This window comes from Trachemys scripta, chromosome 7 (assembly GCF_013100865.1).
Source record: "Trachemys scripta elegans isolate TJP31775 chromosome 7, CAS_Tse_1.0, whole genome shotgun sequence".
Lineage (NCBI taxonomy): Eukaryota > Metazoa > Chordata > Testudines > Emydidae > Trachemys > Trachemys scripta.
The window spans coordinates 30171552-30190376 of record NC_048304.1 but is presented as its reverse complement, the minus strand read 5'-3'; the positions used below and the strand labels follow the sequence as shown (position 1 = coordinate 30190376).

General features: G+C 57.2%; 3 protein-coding genes across 4 annotated transcripts in view; 1 reads left to right on the top strand and 2 right to left on the bottom strand.

Annotated features, from left to right (window-relative positions):
• Nucleotides 1-700: 700 nt before the first annotated feature.
• On the bottom strand, nucleotides 701-4323 carry LOC117880175 (calmodulin-1). The gene is made up of 6 exons (XM_034776028.1): nucleotides 4173-4323; nucleotides 3659-3689; nucleotides 3324-3467; nucleotides 2211-2317; nucleotides 1684-1819; nucleotides 701-1305 (listed from the first exon to the last, which is right to left on the bottom strand). Exons 1-6 carry the CDS (start codon nucleotides 4173-4175, stop codon nucleotides 1277-1279), a joined length of 450 nt encoding a protein of 149 aa, XP_034631919.1. The 5' UTR covers nucleotides 4176-4323; the 3' UTR covers nucleotides 701-1276.
• Nucleotides 4324-5174: 851 nt separating this feature from the next.
• SLC3A2 (solute carrier family 3 member 2) lies at nucleotides 5175-11673 on the bottom strand. 2 transcript variants are annotated; one of them, XM_034776025.1, is made up of 10 exons: nucleotides 11563-11673; nucleotides 10753-11221; nucleotides 9540-9713; nucleotides 9287-9387; nucleotides 8862-8930; nucleotides 8690-8754; nucleotides 8188-8374; nucleotides 7697-7840; nucleotides 7308-7421; nucleotides 5175-6200 (listed from the first exon to the last, which is right to left on the bottom strand). In XM_034776025.1, exons 2-10 carry the CDS (start codon nucleotides 11183-11185, stop codon nucleotides 5859-5861), a joined length of 1629 nt encoding a protein of 542 aa, XP_034631916.1. In that variant the 5' UTR covers nucleotides 11186-11221; nucleotides 11563-11673; the 3' UTR covers nucleotides 5175-5858. The 2 variants fall into 2 exon arrangements, with proteins under 2 accessions (XP_034631916.1, XP_034631918.1); XM_034776027.1 differs by having other exon boundaries at nucleotides 11435-11577.
• Nucleotides 11674-18276: 6603 nt separating this feature from the next.
• TSGA10IP (testis specific 10 interacting protein) overlaps nucleotides 18277-18825 on the top strand; it is a 15570-nt gene continuing 15021 nt past the window's right edge. Inside the window, exon 1 of the mRNA XM_034777469.1 lies at nucleotides 18277-18423. Within this exon, the coding sequence (XP_034633360.1) occupies nucleotides 18277-18423 (147 nt within the window). The remainder of the gene's footprint in view (nucleotides 18424-18825) is intronic.

Genomic DNA, 18825 nt, shown 5'->3' with positions numbered 1-18825 from the left:
ACCTGTGCTGTGGGGAGGAGGAGTGTGCTAGCCCACTGTCAACAAGCTAGCTTAGTGGATATTGTCTCTCATCAGGCATAGCATAATCAACTGTTCTCTAGTGTAGTTTTACTGCAGGCAGTGTTAGCAGGACTAGCTGCAGCTGTCTTTTAGTACAGTGATTGATGCTGGATAGTAGCCTGTTGTGACATGGCAGGACTTCAGCTGTGCAGCCTAACACTGCTACAGTAACTAACCCACGAAGCTGGCCTGTAGATACTATATATATTGTATATTGAGATATGGCACTGTTGAGAATAGAATTACTGGTACTGGCCTAAGAGGGTTCTAGTTTAGTATATAAATAGCATATTTTACAAGTCAGACTTTTTTTCAGTAGTGCGGGGGGGGGGGGTCTCAACAGTGGACTATCTAGATAGTAGCTTTACTATACACTAGCAATGTTGGCAGGAGTTCAAGCTACACAGACTCTGGGAGACCTAGGTTCAAGTCCTGACCCAGACATTTATATGAGGTCATAGTAACTTTTTGCTGCTGCTGTACCTGCTTTGCCCTAGGGTGAAACTAGCCCACACCACACCAACTAGACTCTGCCTATAGACTCACACCCCCCCGCTTGGTTTATCAATATAGCACCAAGCCCCACAGGGTGCTGGGGCTCCTCCAAGGGAATTGTGCACTGAACATGCTGAGGCAGCACTTGGAATAGAAACCACACAGAGACTTTATTGAAAATAAAACCTTACATCATCTGGAATGGAACCGAAGCATCCCCGGAAGCCAATATGGATTGGGGGGGGGGGGGGAGAAAGGAAAGGAATTAGAGATTAAGGGGGGTGAATATTAAGCAGTTAAGAAATTAACAGTCACAATATCCAACATATGCAGACACGTCCAGGAAGGCAACAGTGGCCAGTCAAAGAGACACTGTCAGCTGCCCTACCACAGTCCATGAGCATTCAGGTGAGATGCTGAATATGGGAGAGAGGGGGAAGAATTGTCAAATGGAAAGCAGTTTGCAGAGCCCTCCAGCAGCCAGGGGCCTGCTCCACCAAAACACTTGGGGGAAGCAGGCCATAGGCCCTGCTGGGCTCCTGTCCCTGTGGTGCCCAGCATACAAGCACACATTGCAGAAGAGGTGAAAGCATGCACTGTCCTCAAAGGAGAGCAGCTGCTGATGACAGGATGGCACCTGGGACAGGGCAGGGGTGACATGTGGCAGCAGTAGGAAGAGTCCATCCAGTCTGTACAGGTGAGGGGGATGCCCTACCAGAGCCTACTTAGCTGTCATCATCTGTACAAACTCTGCAAAGCAAAGGCACAGGGTCAGAGAGCATGAGACAAGCCTGATTCACCCCACCCCTGCCTTCTCTCAGGCAGAAACCATCCCTCCCACCCCCAGCCAGGCTGCACTTGGAGGTGCTCTGCTAAGTCTCCCATTCCCTAGAGTTAACAGCATTTGTGACATTTCCAAGCCCTTTCACCAGGCTATGCCTGTCACAATGCAAGAGGCAGAAAGCAGCAGACCTGGAAAGAGAACCCAGGCATCCTGATTCCCAGACCCATCCTACCTACTACATTGGAGAGTCCTTAACGGAGCAAGTGCTCTCTGCAGAGTGGTACTATCCTAAGCAGCAGCTGTGCCCTTTGGACAGTCAATGCAAGCTGCCCTGCCCCCCTCACCTTCATAGTTGACCTGTCCATCACCATCGATGTCAGCTTCCCGGATCATCTCATCCACCTCCTCATCTGTCAGCTTCTCACCCAGATTGGTCATGACGTGGCGCAGCTCGGCCGCACTGATGTACCCATTCCCATCCTGGGGGGGGGCAGGCACCATGTCAGGCAAGGGGGCCATAGGACTGCTCCCAGTTAGCACAAGCACCACAGGGACCCCATCCTGTCAGCCTCAGCACAGGCCCTGGGGAGGGGAAAGCAGGTAGACCGCATTCCCCCCCTCCCCCAACACACACAACCACCTACCTCAGGTAGCTGATGACTCCAGCCCCCAACCCCATGTGGAAGGGGGAGGTGTCCAGTTGTGAAGCACATGCACACAGGAGGGAGTATTGGACTCAGCTGTCCCTGCAGGGAGGAGTTTAGCCCCAGCTGCTATTTTGGAGCTCCTGGGGAAAAAGTGTGTGTGTGTGGGGGGGGGGGGGGCACGCACAACCACCAGGGATAAGGGGGATGAAGCCCCCCTGCCTCACCTTGTCAAACACCCTGAAGGCCTCACGGATCTCCTCCTCACTGTCCGTATCCTTCATCTTCCTTGCCATCATGGTTAGGAACTCAGGGAAGTCAATGGTGCCATTCCCTTGGGCAGGGGAAGAGGCCATTAGTGCCGGGCCTAACTGACATTGGGTTGGATGACCTGCATAGCCACTCCCCCGCCGCAGCATCCAGTACCCTTCCTCCTACGAATCCAGATACCCAAGTACTGGCAGGGAGCTCTGGGGAATTCACTGAAACACCCCCTTCCCTCCAGTGGTGGGTTTGCCTTGAGGGGATTCCTCTTCACCCCCTCTGAAGAGATGTGGGGACCCTAGAAACAAACCCCAGAGCTCTGTAGTTTGGGCAGGGGACTGGCCTACAAACTTTAGGTCAACCCCCTGGGTTTAACTCAGGTACAACCCTCACACTGGAACAGGAACAGGCAGCTCTCCATGGGGCCTGCATCACTTTGGGATGCAGAAGTGACAGGCCCTAGGATGAGGTGATTCTCAGCTCAGCCGTGAGTGACCTTCAGCTGTGTGAGCAGAATAGTAAACAGCAGCACTCGCAGAGGAGGGATAGTACCAGGGGTTGGGATTAGGTGTATCATACAGGGACATAGGGCTAGAAGCGGCCTCCTGGTTCATCAAGTCCAGGCCCTGCTATTGCAGGCAGGCCCATCAAAATCTCAATCAGAAACATATAAATGTTTGCTCCTATTGGGAGGTTGTTCCAGAAACTCACTCTTCACCCTCCTTGGGGTTTCCTCCCTGCTATATTTACAGAGAACAATCAGATCCACCCCCCAACTCTTCAAGCTTCATCTAGCCAAACTATACAAACCCAGCTCTTTCGGCCTCCTCTCCATTCCCCTGATCAGCCTAGAAATCCTTCTCTCAGTCCCTAGCCCAGAGCTCATAGTCTAAACAGACAAAGAATGGTAAGGGAAACTGAGGCACAGAGCAGGAAAAAGACTTCTCCAAGCTCATAGCTAAGAACAGAACACAGGAGTCCTACCTCCCAGCTCTGATCACTCCCCCCACACTCCCACTGCCGCCAGTGCAGTGGCTGTATTCCCACTCCCCACGCGTCTCACAGTTCCCTCTCACCATCAGCGTCCACCTCATTGATCATGTCCTGCAACTCTGCCTCGGTGGGGTTCTGCCCTAGGGACCTCATGACGGTACCCAGCTCCTTGGTGGTAATGGTGCCATCCCCATCCTTGTCAAAAAGGGAGAAGGCTTCCTTGAATTCTGCCAGGAGAGAGGAGAGGAATCAGTACCCAGGGGGCCGGCCACAGGGTCCCTTCTCCCTGCAGTCCCCTCCCTCCCCCCAGCACCCTGGGCAAACAGGCTCCTGGGCCCAGGCCTGACCATATTGTGAGGCACCAGGTTTCCCCATATAAAAGATAATTTTGGGGCTGCAGGATGAAGGGGTGTCTCACCTGCGATCTGTTCTTCTGTCAGCTGGTCTGCCTGCAAGAAGAGACAGAGTTATTGCCGACTGTCTGACACCCTCCCCCCAGCCATGCCCTATACCCCATTGCCCCCCGGGCCATCTGCCCCCCAAAGACAGCCTCACCCCCTTCCCACCCAATCTCTTAGGGGAAGAGACTCTGCCCTACACCCCAGACACCCCTGGAGTTCCCACGCCGCCCATCTCCCGCAAGACGCAGCATGGCTGCTGTCTCCAACTGCCCCCCAACTACTTGTTCCCGACTAGCCAATGGGAAGCGGCCCTAGTAGCCCCAGTCTTGGGGCCTGGACCCCTCCCCCCAACAGTGCCACCTGCCGCCCCCCCCCACACTCAGGACCAGGCTCCCGACCCCCCACTGCTCTCTCCGCGCACGCTCCCCGCCGCCCCCAGTGCCCCTGGCCCCAGCCCCACCCCCTCGCTCCGCCACCCGCTGCCAGGGAGCCCCAGCAGCGCCCCAGCCCCCCACGAGCCCCCCTTCTTGCCATGGCGGCGGCGGCGGGGGGCTGGTGCTACGACCGCTCAGTTCCCCGTGGTCTCAGGCTCCCTCCGCCCGGGCCGCGCCGCCCAGATCCCTCCGCCCGCAACGAGTCCCGGACCCAGCACTGGCCTTCCGTTGCGTTTTGCACCGAGCCCTTTAAATACCGCCCGCCCGGCACGGCCACGTGACCCGCCTGCCCCGAGCCCATTGGCCGGCTCCCACCTGCAATGCGTCAGGGAGACCGCTTAAAGGGGAAGGCGGCGGCGGGGCCGGCGTTCGGCCGACAGAAAGCGGCCAGGGTGGGTTAAAGAGGACGGGCACTGAAGAGCAGGTGGATTTAAAGGCGAGGTGGCGTGTTAAAGGGGAAGGTGTAAAGTGCCCATAGGGAGCAGTAGGGGCCTCCCCACGCTGAAACACTAGCTGCCAGCATGTACCAGTGCCAATGGCTCCTCTGCCACGTGCCTTGCGCTAGGGGGCGGTCCTTGACAGGTGGGCCCAGCATGCACCCCTCCGTCCTTCCCATAAAGGTAGCTATGCGCCTCGCACAACCCCTGCAGAGAGAATCAGCCCCCTTCTCACATCCAAGGGGGGCTGGGCTAGGGCTGCCAGCTCAACTGCTCCTCCCCTAATGCAGAGGGAGCAATCTGTGATGGGTCCATATCCTTAGGGCACAGCCAAGGTTCGGGGAACCCGTCTCCACTAACAATACCAGCCCTGTGCTAGGCAGATTGCTCCAGGGCAGCACCCAGACCCATGAATTGCAGAGTGCAGAGATCTGCCCCCAGGCTACTCAGTGGTTACAGGAGGGGGGGAAAGGGGTCCTCACAGTGCAGGTAGGAACCTGCGGCAGTAGAAGAGATAGCCAGTGAGGATGAAGTGCAAGGGGTCCTCCTTCCCCCCTCCCTTAAGGCATGAAGCAGCCACAGGGAAAACAAGGAGGCAGTGGGGCACTTGAAGCATAGGGGGCAAATGCCAGGGCCACGCTAAAGGAAGAGACAAGCCAGAATCACTAAGCAGAGCCTTTTATTATTTCCATGCTGATCCCAGCAGCACTCAGGAGGAGCCCAGCACAAAGCCATCCATCCCCCCCCACCCAAACACCAACCCCACTTCACACACAGCACTGGCCACTACAACATGGGGAGGGGGAAAAGAGAGGAGGAGAGACAGACTGTTGGTCCTGATCAGTCATCCCCACCTATCCCATCATACAGGGCACCTAAAGGAGGGGGTGACCCCAAGTGGGGGGATGATAGCAGGGCAGGGCCAGCCCCTCAGGAGCTGGAATGACTTTGGGGGGAGGGTGAAGCTGCAGCCGGTAGGGCCTGAACCCTTTGGTCCCTAAATCTAGATGCTGCCCCACCATGGGGAAACAGATGTCACAGAGCCCAGTCCTCACCCCAGCTCAGAGCTCCCATAGCATCCCTGAGGATGGTGCCAAAGTGAGGCTAGCAGGAATTGTGGAACACTGAGCACCAGCTCCCCCCCGCCAGCCCTGTGGGGTGTATCAGGACAGACATCCAGGGCTCGGGAGAGCAGAACCTAGGGGCCTTCTTTACCTTATGGCTGCAGCTCCCTCCTCCTGCCCCAAGGCCTCAGTGCTGCCCCTGGGGGTGTTAGTAGGACTCACATGAATAAAACCCCTCCCTGGAACACAGAAGGCCCTGGCCCGCAGGGGAGGCCTCCTCCCCTAGGCTACATAGGGGAAATGCAGCAGCAACCCCTCAGAGGGCTCCAATATCAGGCCCTGCAGGGCCAGCTGCCCCTCCTGGCGCTTGGGGTCAGTGCTAAACTCCACAGTGGCCTCAGAAGGCAGGAGAGAGTGGGAGAGGGTGACAGAGCTGCGGGTGCCAGCTAAGTTGAGGACCACCAGGAAGCGTTTGTTCTGGTCCCAGCTGCGCAGGTAGACACAGACATTCGGCACCGTGGGCAGCATCATGAATTCCCCATGCAACAGCGAGCGCTCCTTGCCCCGCAGCTCGCTCAGGTGCCGGAACAAGGAGAGCAGTGAGGAGCTGTCCCCACTCTGTGCCTGGGGAGGGAGACATGGGGTTAGTGCAGGAGTTCTCACAACAACATTTTGATGACCTTAGAGAGAAGCCACCCACTCTCGCAGGTGGCTGCCTGTCTATTTTTCCTAAAATATGTAATTAACTTTAGGAAAAACAAATACATATGCATGCAAACAAATGACAGTGATTTGGACATGTCTATGTAGGGTGTTTTTGCAGACTCAAAAATACAAATAATGTTCAGTTGTGTCTATGGTTTACTAAACCTAAACAAAATAGAAACACAAATAAGGTGTTTGGCACATTCTTGTCTTTATTGTTCTTTCTTTTGGTTGCCTAGCTAGCAAGTCTACTGCTGTGAAAAGTGATACTTGTATGTCAATATCCCCTTTCACAGCCTCCAAGCTAGCTGCTAAGTCTGCTGTGAAAAGTGATATTAACAAACATACAGATATAATTTCACAGAAGACTTTATTCAGCTCCCAGCAAACCCTGGATAGGGGCCGGGGGAAGCAGTGGGGGACAGAGCCCTATCGCTGCTCAGCTGGGGGCCAGGGAAATGGGGGTGGGTGACAAGCACAGGGCTGGGGCCAGGGCCTGCCATTGTGCAGCTGACGCCAGAGAAGGCAGCGGGGGGAGAGGGGGAGCCACGGACGGAGATCAAAGCCCTGCCTCCCATGGCTGGAGCTTGGGGCCCCGTAGCCAGAGGACAGAGCCAACTGCTGCTCAGCTGGAGCCAGTTGCCTGCTACCCCAAGGCTGAAGCCAGACCGTCTCCATCTCCAGAAGGTGGGGAACTCAAATGCTGGAGGAGCAGGCAGCCACTGTGTCCTCAGAGTGGGATAGGGCCCAAACCCTGCTGGTGGCCCCAGAGGAGGAGTTACTGCTTTGTCTGCCCCGCTGCCCCAACCACCACCACCGCCCAGAAGTCTGTGGCCATAAGAAAAGCCCCTGCTGGCCACAGTGGCAGCATTTGAGAAATACTGGGTTAGTGTGAGGCAGACCATGCCCTCCCCCAGCTCCTCCCATACCCCTTGAGATCCCCCAGAGCTCTGCCCCCATCTAAGCCCACCCTCACCTCACCACCCATGTTCCTCCCCTAAGCTCTGCCTGTACCCCTGCCCTCACCTTCACAGTGATGTTGCTGCTGCTGCCGCTGCCGCCGCCTGCACCTTGAGGCAATGACTTTGAGGAGAAGCCAAAGTTGGCCGAATCATTCCACTGCATGTGGGGTACGCCGGACTGGGGAAGTGACAGACATGGTTACAGGGAGTTGCACAGCTGGCTGCCCATCCTTCTTGCACCAACCCAGCCCATCCCTTCCCCAGACACCCCTTCCCCACCCAGGAGCTGAACAAACTTCCCCATCCCCTCCCCCCTCTGCACTGCCCTTCCCCCTGCCCTGACATTCCCCACCTGCCAGCACCTTCTGGGACTTCACTGCCCCCCTCCCCACCCCATCACCTTAACTAACCCTCCCAGGCCTCCCTTCCCCGCCCCCTCCACACTGCCCCTACCTGTCCTGGCTGCTCCTGCAGCCCGATTTCATCCCCGTAGTTGGTGAAGGGCGTCCCTGGCAGCGTGAAAAGTAGCATGTGATAGAGCCGCAGCAACCGCTCCTTCACAAGAGAGGCCATGTGCCCCGTCCTTGGGCCCCCCACCTGAAGAGACAGCAGAGATGCAGTGTCAGCACGGGGTGGGAGGTGGACGTATCCCCAGGTCTGGGAGGGGATGGGGGGGCTAGTGGTCACATCCCCGGCCTATCCTCCTTGAGCAGCCCACACAGAACAGACCCATATGCTTTATGGCACACATCTGTTGGGGCTCAGCTCCTGCCCTGTCTCCAAAAGGGAGCCCACTCTGAACACTGGGAGCTATGATACAGATGGGGGGGCTTAGCATGGGGATCCGGTGGGGCAGGGGTGGGGTGAAGGAGGGTCCATGCCCCAGCCCCCTCACCCAATTCCAAGAGCTGGGGAAACAGAGTGGGTGGGAAGGCAGCACTCACACTCCAGCTGGGCCACTTCTCTCCTGAAGCCTGGATGTACTCTCTGATCGCGTTTTCCACCTTCTCCCCAGTGGGCTCTTCCCCCAGCCCCGTCAGATACGGGCTGACCAGGAGGTCAGCGCTGGTCTCGTTCAGCAGGGAGAAGATCTGCCAGGAATCTCGTTGACCTGTCCCAGCAATCAGCACCCTGGGGAGAAGGGAGTCAGGGTACAGTGAGTGCTGGGGTCAGCTGTGAGGTGCTAGGAATGGGAAGGAGGGTGTGGGAGGCTGGGGTGGGGCAAGGTACAGAGTCAGAAGATGGAGAGGTATTTTCTAGAGGATGAGGGGACATGGGGGAGCTATGGGTGCTTGAGGGGGGGTTGGCACCAGGAGAGGAGAGAGGCATCCCAGGGAGGGAGCCTGGAAGGTGGGCGTATTCAAGAGGGCTGGCATCCCACAGGTGCAGCCAGTCAACCACCACCGCAAAAGGGCCAGAACCATTTGGTGTGGGCTTGGCACCCACCTGGCATTGCCATCAGAACTGTACTGGCTGGTGAGGTTCTTCCACTCCACCAGAAGCTGGGAGTCCTGGAGGAGAAAAAGACCTGTGAGACAGACAGTCACTCCTCACATTACCTCCCGCCCCAATACCCCACAACCCTCCCCCACAACACACAGACAAGCCAGTCACTTACATTGAGCTTCTCCACTCCCTCCATCTGGATCCCTGCCACGCCAAACTCCAGCCAGAACTCCAGTGCAGCCTGCCCAGAGAGTGTGTGTCAAGCATCAGCATCTGGCATGCCCCACAGCCACCAGCCCTGCATCCTCCCACCAACTGACAGTCCCCAGCCCCCAACTCCAGTGTAGCCAACACCTCCTCCCTCCAGGTCTCCATACCCCTAGCCCCCCTGCATGAGAAACCCGAACAGTGGTCCCAGCTGCTTTCCCAAAAATAGTGAGGATTCAGGGGATGTGGCAAACCAGGCCCTCACAGATCCCTGGGGAGAATCAGAGAGAGCAGGACACTCTCTCCCCCAGAACACAGCCTTCAGGTTAGATTGCCAGCTCCCCTCAGGTGCTGCTCCTCAAGATGCCCCCCATTGGAGCCCATCCTCACCTTCATTTTAGACTGGAAATCACTGTTGCGGGGGGTCTCCTGGCTGAACCAGGGCATCTGTCCACGGTAATTGGGGGTCAGGTCCAGGATGACCTTGAGACCTAGGGAGAAAGGGAGGTCAGGTGTACATCCTGGGACAGGGAGAGCTCCCCTTCCCAAAAACTCCATATCCCATTCCCCACCACCCATCCTGGGGCCAGATCAGATCCAGCACCCCCAGGGGAAAAGACCCCATACTGGGACATTTTCTTACTCTTCTTCTTGGCAGCCTCCAACAGCTTGGCAAAGGTCTCCTTGGTGCCGAGCTGGGGGTCCACTTCCTGCAGGTCCGAGCGGACCAGGCTGTCAGGGGTGTTAACATGTATGGGCCCAATTACCAGCCCCTTCACCTTCAGGGAGCTCAGGTAATCAATGCGCTGCTCCACCCCTGGGGGGAAGAGCGAACAAGGATCAGAGGTTGGCAGCTCCCCCAGTCCCACATAATCCCCTCCCCATCCCAGGTAAAAGCTGTCCCTATAGCCCCTGCATCTTGCCCACATTACCCCTCCCCGTCAGGTGAAGCATACTCCCCCAATCCCCTTTCCTCCCCCACTCAGAAAGAAACCTTTAACCCAGCCAATCCCCCCAGTTCACATTTGCCTCTGTACATTATGGGACCTTTAACCCCAGCAGCTCCCCACCCCATCTCCCCATGATGGGACCTTTAACCCCAGCTCCCTTCCCCTCCCCCCCCGCCCCCCCACTCCACCGGATCCCCCACCCCCCCCCCCCCCCCCCAAGCCCATGGGACCTTTAACCCCAGCTCCCATCCCCTCTTCCTCCACCCACAGATTGTATGGGACCTTAACCCCAGCTCCCCCCCCGAACAGCTGAGTCAGCTCAGGCTGGGCTGACGTCAAAGCTGATGAAACAAAGCCTACTGGTTGCTGCTGCCAACCGGCTAGAACCGGCTGGGAGCAACTCCAACCCACCCTCAGCCCTCCCAGGCGCGGCAGACAGCCAGCCGCCGGCTGCCAGTCACCTGCTTGCGCAAGGAGCACGTGGGGAACAGATTGTATGGGACATGGGGGTGGGTGGGGGGAAGCGTTCCCACCTCCATAAGCCCCCCCAGATAAGGAGAACTGGGGGAGGGGGGGTCACCCCAGGAGCACCTGGGCTCCAGTTTGTGCCAAGAAGGCAACCAAATCCCAATGTTCACCCGGAGTTCCTGCCACCCCCCCCCCCCCCCAGCAGCTACCTCCCGCTACCCCAAACCTCTCTCCTTTCCCACCCATAACACCTCTTCTCCCCGCACACCAAGGTCATCCCATCCCAACCCCCTCCTGGTTTAATCCCCAGCTCTGGGAAGGAAGTGGGGTCTACTGGGTTATCGGGGTGGGGGGGTGGTTAGGACTCCTCGGTTCTATCCCCAGCTTAAAGGGGAGTGAGGTCTAGTGGGTTGGGGGGGGCGGAGAATCAGGACTCACCTGCTAAGTCCCCGACTCCATCGGCATCCGAGTCCTGGAAGGCCTCCAGTGCCTGGATGCGGTAAATGCCCCCCTTGTGCCACCACTCCTGGGGAGGCAGCTCCTTGCAGCGGGGAGCCTGGATGATGATGACGATGGCCCCCGCCAGCATGCCCAGCCAACCCAGCCAGAAGAGGATGAGCAGGGCCCAGCGGGTGCGCACCCACGCTGGAGTGCCCGCTACCTGCAGCAGCTCCTCCTTGGACAGCCCCGTGAACTTGGTGCCAGCATCCGCCTCGCCATCCTCCTCGGGCACCTTCACCTTCACCATCCCGTTCTTCTCGCCCAGGGTGCCTGGGGATCCCGAGGAGGGGGAGCCCGTCATGGGCTGCTTCTCTGGCTCCATCTCGTTCAACTCCACCTCCTTCATGTCCACCTCTGCGTCCTGGCTCATAATGCCTGGCTAGATACCACCGGGTATCGCTAGGGCCTGCGGTGAGGGGAGAGAGGCAGAGCCATGTGCCCCGGGCAGAGCACTCTCCACCACCCGGCCCCTGAGCCAAGCTCCCCTGACCTTGGCACACAGCCCTCCCAGCAGGCAGAGAAATTTCTCCGCCGAGGACAGAGACTCCCCCCTCCCCTGCCTGAGCCCCCTTTCCTAGGCCAGTCGCGGGATTCAGTCGCAGCCATGCTGCCTTCTCACTTCGTGCCCCCCTGCTCGCCGCCTCCCCACAGCCCTGTGCGCGCTGGTAGGTACCCAGCCCATGCGCCTAGGGCGCGGCGCTAGATCACGCCGTTCCCACTCGCCCGGCACACCGCGTCGGATCATACCTAGCAACCCCGATTAATTCCTCTGACTGTGAGACTGGCGCGCTGCCTCAGCCGGCACTGATATATCCCGACCCGCCTCCGACTCCGCCTTCCAGATCCGCCCCCCGCCCGCCTTAAGGTGGAGACAGTTAATTACTCCGTGTTACCGTGATCTACGGCTTGGAGAAATGGAGAGGATCCTGCTTGTTGCAGAGCTGGGGGGAGAGGGACTATGGGCAATTGAGGGCTGTGGAGAGAGCAGTGCCCCAAGGGGTGAGGGGTCTGTACCTGCTACAAGGCCCTAGATTTCAGAGGAGATGACAACGAGAGGTTGCCACTTCATGGAAAGTTTGGGGGTGAGATGAGAATGGAAAAAGAGAGGCCAATTAATTAAGAGGAAAAAAAAACTTTTGAAGTGATAATCAAGCTAGCCTAGTACAGACAGTTTGATAAGAAGTGTGAGAAGGGGAGATATCTCCTCTTGTAAGTATTCTCACACTTCTTATCAAACTATCTGTACTAGGCTAGCTTCAAAAGTTATCACTTCAAAAGTTTTTTTTTGTTTTTTTTGTTTTTTTTCCCCCTCTCTTAATTAATTGGCCTCTCAGAGTTGGTAAGACAACTCCCACCTGTTTATGCTCTCTGTATGTGTGTATATATATCTCCTCAATATATGTTCCATTCTATATGCATCCGAAGAAGTGGGCTGTAGTCCACGAAAGCTTATGCTCTAATAAATCTGTTAGTCTCTAAGGTGCCACAAGTACTCCTGCTCTTCTTTTTGCGGATACAGACTAACACAGCTGCTACTCTGATTAACCTGAGAATGGAAAAGTTTCCAACTGGGGATAAACAGAATGATCGGGCCTGGATAGCTCCCTATGGGGGTGTGTGTAACTTGGCTTGAAGAGAACAGGCTCATGGGGGTGTTTAATGGTTAAAGCTGGAGGGCTGGGTGTCAGGACACCACTTTACCACCAGCATTCTATCCACAACTCTGGCAGGAGTGGTATCTAGTGGTTAGAGCAGGGGAGTGGAGGCAGGATTCTGCGGGGTCAAATCCCAGCTACACTGACTCACTGTATGTGGCTGGACAAGTCCTTTTCCTTCAGTGTGCCTCGCTTTCCATATCTACTCTTGACTCATTCTGTCCCTTGGAGCCAAGCCTTCTTGCTGAGAAAGAACCCTGTCTCACAGGGATGGGAAGGGGACAGAGATCAGTGTCTGGGAACCCTATACATCAAAGGCCAGGAACCCGAGGAGCAGGGGAGGGATCACAGTTGGGAACCCTAAGGGGGAAGGATAGATCAAAGGCTAGGAAGTGGTGGGGACTGGGATCAGAGTCTGGGAACACGGTGGGGGGGGGAGCGCCATAATCAAAGGCTAGAAATCCAGCCCCTTCCCTCCGGCCCTGGCAATCACAAGAAACACTTGATTGTTCCCTGTTTCAGTTCTGTCACATGATGGGAAACCGCGGCCCCGGCCCCACACAACTGAGCCAGCTCCCTACACATAGCAGAGAGGGCCCTATGGGCTTCTTGAAGGGGCTGCAGCAGCTCCTCTTGTTTTCTGACCCTCCTGGGAAGCCTCAAGCTCTGAATGGCCCCATTGTGTGCTTTTGAGAATATGTGACCAACTCCCCCACCCCAACCCTGGCTAAGGGGGGGGGGGAGGCAATCTGGGGGAGATGCACTCCTTTATTCCTCCCCCAGGCTAATCAAGCCTCTTCCCCAAGTAACCGCCCAGGAGCCAGTGACCTCTAGTGCCCCCCGCTAACCTCCCAGTGCCCCCCCAGCTAAATCCTACCCCTACCCAGCTAACACCACAAAAGGTTATATACAGATCTGGTCTTACCTGTGGGCTTCCCATCCACCAGTAAACACTCCCAACTGCCTCCTGGTCCTGGAACACGCCCCCCCGCCCCCTACATGGAGTCTAGTTGTCAGTTGCATCTGAATGGCACTAATGGGCAGGGCTTCCGGGGCTGATCTGACCATGAAGACAGAGTGCCCCTGTCTCCCCATAGAAAGGGGCAGGGGTTTTAGTGGGGCCACTACTCTGTGCTGGGCACCCAGAGGCCTCTGTATATGGCAGCTGGCACCGAACTACCCCCCACTCTGGCACTGAATTTGCCCCAGAGGGGTGGAACAGGGATAGGGGGAGGTTTGAGCCCCAGTGCCAGAGCTGAGGTGCTGATCCCCACACACCTGGAGCTCCAGCTTGGCCACAGTAAGCAGCAATACCTGACTCAGCAGAACAGACCAGGAGCCACACCCACCAAAGGTGGCCTACAGCCAGGCAAGGGCTGTAAACAAGTGCCAGTCACACAAGCTGTAACCAGAGACTAATTCATCCACCTCCTTCCATGGGCAATCCCCCTGACCTGACCAGCCCCCTGCCTCTCTCAACGCCCCTCAGCCTCCACACACTGCGTATATACCCCCTCGTTTACCCCACACTTTGTGCCCCCTGGCCTCAACCCACTCTGTGGGACACCTTTTTCTGCCACACTATGTGCTACCTGGCTTCCCCCATGCTGTATGTGCCCTCCAACATCTCCCACACTGTGCGCACACACCCTTGATCCTGCCACTCTGTGTACACCCCTGGCCTCCTCCAGGCTGTACACCCATACTTACCCCTTGCCGCCCACCTCTCCTACCCCCCCCCCCACTACCTATGCCCCTTGTCCTGCCATGTGCATACACCTCCAGTTCTCCCCTCCCACCCCAACACACACACAGTCAAAACCTGGGGAAGGCTCCCACATTGTCATGCTGGGGCTTGAATCCTCCTAAAGCCGAGGGCGTGGGAGGGACAGGGAGGAAAACAGCAGGCGCCAAGATGCTGCTCCAGAGCCACAGATGGATCCCACATGCTTCTTGCCCCATGTTGCCAGCCAGTCAGGGTGGCGCCAGGAATGGGAGAAGAATTCACAGCCCTAGGGAAAGTCTGGGCCCTAGCAGAGTCCTGGGATTCCAGTTCAGACATCTTGGGAGAATTACACAAAATGGCTGCCAGCAGCCTCTTTGTACCACTCCCGCCTTGGCAGCCATTTTTGTGTTTCCCCCCCCCCCCCCCCCAATAGCCATTGCATCCTGTCAGGCAGCCATCTTTGTGTCTCCCCTATCAGCAGCCCTCATCCTCCCTGGCAGCCATCATTGTGTCACCTCTTGGCAGTCATCTCTGTGTTATCACCCCGACAGCCATCACCCCTTGCCTGGCAGTCATCTTTGTTTCGGCATCTTAATGCTGCCCCCTGGGCCTGCGATGACTGAGAAAGGGGCACCCCCACGCCAACTGGTGCCACGGTTGCACTGTGGGGCAGCATCAGGATTGGGTGTCATTTCCTAAGGGGCCAGGCCTGGGGGCCACAGGCAGTGCTGAGGGGGCACCTTCCCTGCGTGGGTCTCTGGGCTGGGGCAGAAGAAGCAGGCTCCATGGAAGCCCCAGCTCTGCTGATCTCAGCCCCGAGAGGAGCTGCCCTGCTTAGACAAAGTGAAGGGGATACATCCCCCTGACACACTGCATTTCCTCAGGGAGTCAGGGCTGCAGAACCCTCAGCTTGGGGTTATGGGAGACTCTTATGGGTCCTGCCCTAACCTGGGGGTTTCAGCCTGAATGACTAGAGTCTGTTCAGCTACACACACCCCCACACTCCCCTTATTCCCAGCGCTCCAGCTTCTACTGCCCAGCTCCAGAATACCCCAGTGTCCACTGATCCCCAGTTCCCCCATACATCCAGCCCTCAGTGACCCCTACTGCCCATCCCAGCCACCAGTGATCTCCACTGTTCCACTCCCAGTATCTCCGCTCACCCAGCCTCTGGTGTCTCCCGTCATCCCTTGCTGATAGCACCCCCATCAGTCCCCCGAGCCTACAGTGTCTAGCCCCCATCACCCCTCCAGCCCCATTGGCCCCCATGTCTCTCTTCACCCACCAGTACTCCCATCAATCCCCAGCCTTCCCCTCACCAGCCCCCAGTCTTCTCCACTGACCCTCTCTCCACCTAAATCTATTGCCTCACCTCCAACCCTGTTTATCCCACAGACTGTGTGTGCTCCTGGCAGAAGCCTCCCCCAGTTGTTGTTGCTGCTGGAACAGGAGCTGTCTGGGGTTATTAATGAGGCCAGTCCCAGCCCTGGGCTCCTGCCAGGCCAGTTCAAGGGGAGGGGAGGGGAGGGGCTCTGCTCAGCTGTTTGTTGTTGTAGCATGTTTTGCAGCTGGAGTGTCCTTTCTGTGCCATACTGGAGAGAGAGACAGAGAGAATTCCCTACATCCGACCTGCTCAGCCTTTTTCTCCCAGAGCCTAGGTTCTACTCCCCCTCCAGCCTAACTCCCCCAATTTTCCCCTGCCCAGCCTAGGCCTTTCCCAACCCAGAACCCCACCTAGACTCACAATAACCCAGCCTCAGACCTCCAGGTCCATCTCCAGCCCTGGTCCCTTCCACCAGCCTAAGTTGTGTCCCCCTCCTCTGGCCCAGATGGATTCCCCCCTCCACACACAGTTCACACTCCCAACCCAGATCCAAGAAAATGCAGAGCCCCAAACCACATTTAAATGACCCATAGAGTGCAAGAAACAGGGGTGAATTTAGGGGAGGCCATGCCCTGCTCCCCACCATCTCTTCCCCTCAAATTCTGCAGCTGGGCACCAAGGGACGGGATGGGTCATGAACCCCCTGTCCTGCCAAGAGACAGGAAGTTCTAGGAATCAGAGGAAGGCATGCAGAGCAGAGGAATCCCTTCTCCCCCTCTGCCTGGCTGGGCTCCAAGGCAGGGATGTAAACAAGGCTATAATCATAGGGAGCATGGCTGGGAATGAGCCATCCAGGACTGGAGCCGTCCCTACAGCGATTAGTGAGTCAGTGCCGTCCCCAATGCCCCAGGTAACCAAAGGGCATGGTGCTGCAGAAAGCGGGATGGGGAGCTCAGCAGGGGGGAACTCTCCCCTCACTGCAGGCCCCCAATGTCCCAGAGTGGTGCTAGGGGCACTGTGCTCCCGGCAGCACCATCTTTAAGTTCTGCAATAAAATCCAGGTCCTTGTCTCTCATTTTTGTTATTTATTTGCATTCTAGTAGGGCCCAGACTGAATTTTGGTGCAAGACTGGGGTCCTCCTGGATCCCGAAGAAAACCTGACTGAGATCAGGGACTCCTGTTATACCGGTTGTTGCACAGACCATGACCAAGATTGGGGGCCTATAAGGGGTGAGGCTCACCCCTGGGGCACCTCCTGCTGGTTACTCCAGGGAATTAGCTCTGTCCAGCTCATAGCACCCTCTGCAGGCCAGTGATCCACCTTGTCCTCCTACTGGCTCCCATGTCCCTCCCAGGACCCCACTGCCCCCTGGCAGTCCCCACACACACTGGGTCTCCCCTCCCAGGGGAACCCCCACCCCCTAACCCCACCTCCCCTCAGAATAAGGCTACTGCCAGTCACCATCTAGCCCCACTCCCTGGGGCAGACTGCAGCATCAGCCACTCATCACAGGCAAGGAGGGTTTGGACCTGCTGCCTTGGCCTACACCTGGGCTGCCCTCTACAACCCCCAGTACCTGTTGGCCTATGCTAGGCCACAGCCTAGGGCTTTCCAGGCTAGAGTGCCCCAGCTCAGAAAGGCTGAGCCTTTCCCCAGCCCTGCTCCACTCAGGTACTCTGTCTCTAGCTCACTACAGCCAGGTCCTTCTCTCTCTCTCTAAATGCAGAGAGAAACTGCTGAGTGTCTGGCTCCCAGCCTCTTTATAGGGCCAGCTGGGCTCTGATTGGGGCGTGGCCCAGCTGCAGCTACTTCTCCAATCAGCCCAGTCTTCCCTGCCCCAGGCTTCTCCCAGGGCTGTTTCAAATTCCTCAGGGCAGGAGCCGGTGTCCACCCCATTACAGGGCCCCATCACTGTGGGTGCTGCACAGCTGCATGGTGACAGTCCCTGCTCTGAAGAGCTCACAGCCAAACTAGAGAAAGGGGGGGAGGGGAAACTAAGGCACGCAGTGGGGGAAGGGATTTTCCCAAAGTTATTTGCAGAGCCAGGAATAGAAGCCAGCTATCCTGGGTCTCAGTACAGTGCCCCACCCTCTGGGCCACCTGTGACCCTAGACACCTTGCTCCCCTCCTCCTCCTTCCCCATGGCAGGTACTCTCCAATATGTTGGAAGGGCCATGGCATTGTTCTGAATACATGGGCGTTCCCCATGCAGTCCATGGGCTGCACAATGTCCCTGAGACTTCTACTGTCCCTCCCAAGCTCTCCCCTCCTTGGGGGTCTAACAGCAGGGTCTCTCCCAGAACACTGGGGCCACTGGCCTGGATCAGAGTCAAGGTCCCTCTACCCCGGTATCCTGTCTTGGACAGTGGCTGGCATGAGATACTTCACAGGAGGGTGCAAGAAACCCAGCAGTCACAGACCCCACTCTCCTCCCAGAGCTGGGCACAGAACCCAGGAGTTCTGACTCACAGTCCCCTCAACTCATTAGATTACCTGCTGCTCCCAGAATAGTGAACAGAACCCAGGAGTCCTGCCTCTTAGCTGGGATCTCGGAACTCCCAAACCCCTTCCCCTCACTCCCTCTCTGCTGGGGTCCATACAAGTACCACATCTGCCCCCGTCCCCATCACAGTTGCTATGGTGACTATATGAAGGGGGCAGGGCCTAGTTCTGGAACCCCACACCCTTGCCTTGTTCTGGAACCAGGTCAGTCACCACAGTAACAGCTGAGGGTGGGGCAGTCAGGTAGGGACCATGCTGGGGGCCCACCGCCACTCCATGTTCACCAATGCCTGCATCAGCCCCTCCCTGGACCCCAGCGCCCGGGCACCTGGCACCCTCTACCAGAAGAAAGGCAGGGTGCACCTACTAGGGCTGCTCTCAGGTTCTCTTCCCCAAGAGGTAACAGCTGTACCTCCCTCCCCAACTGCATACTGGCTTCCCCCACACTTGGGGAACCCAACATCTATTTTAGACCATCCCAAACTCTAACTTCATCTCCCTGCTGTTGGGGACTCCCCCAAGGGGCAAACACTCGGGGAAAATTGTTGGGTTGGGGTTAGTTTTTGTAGGGTCTCCTTAATTGGTGCATGTCTCTCTCCCTCACTATCCTGGGTTGGTGTTTGTAGAGCGACACCACTGGCTAAGGAGCAGGGGAGTCAGGTCGTCAGGACACTCTATTCCCAGCTTTGGGAGGAGTGGGGGCTAGTGGACTAGGGAGCTTTGAGCCAGGACCTCCTAGACAGGGCTGGCTCCAGCATTTCTGCCGCCCCAAGCAAAAAAAAAAAAAAAAAAAAAAAAAAG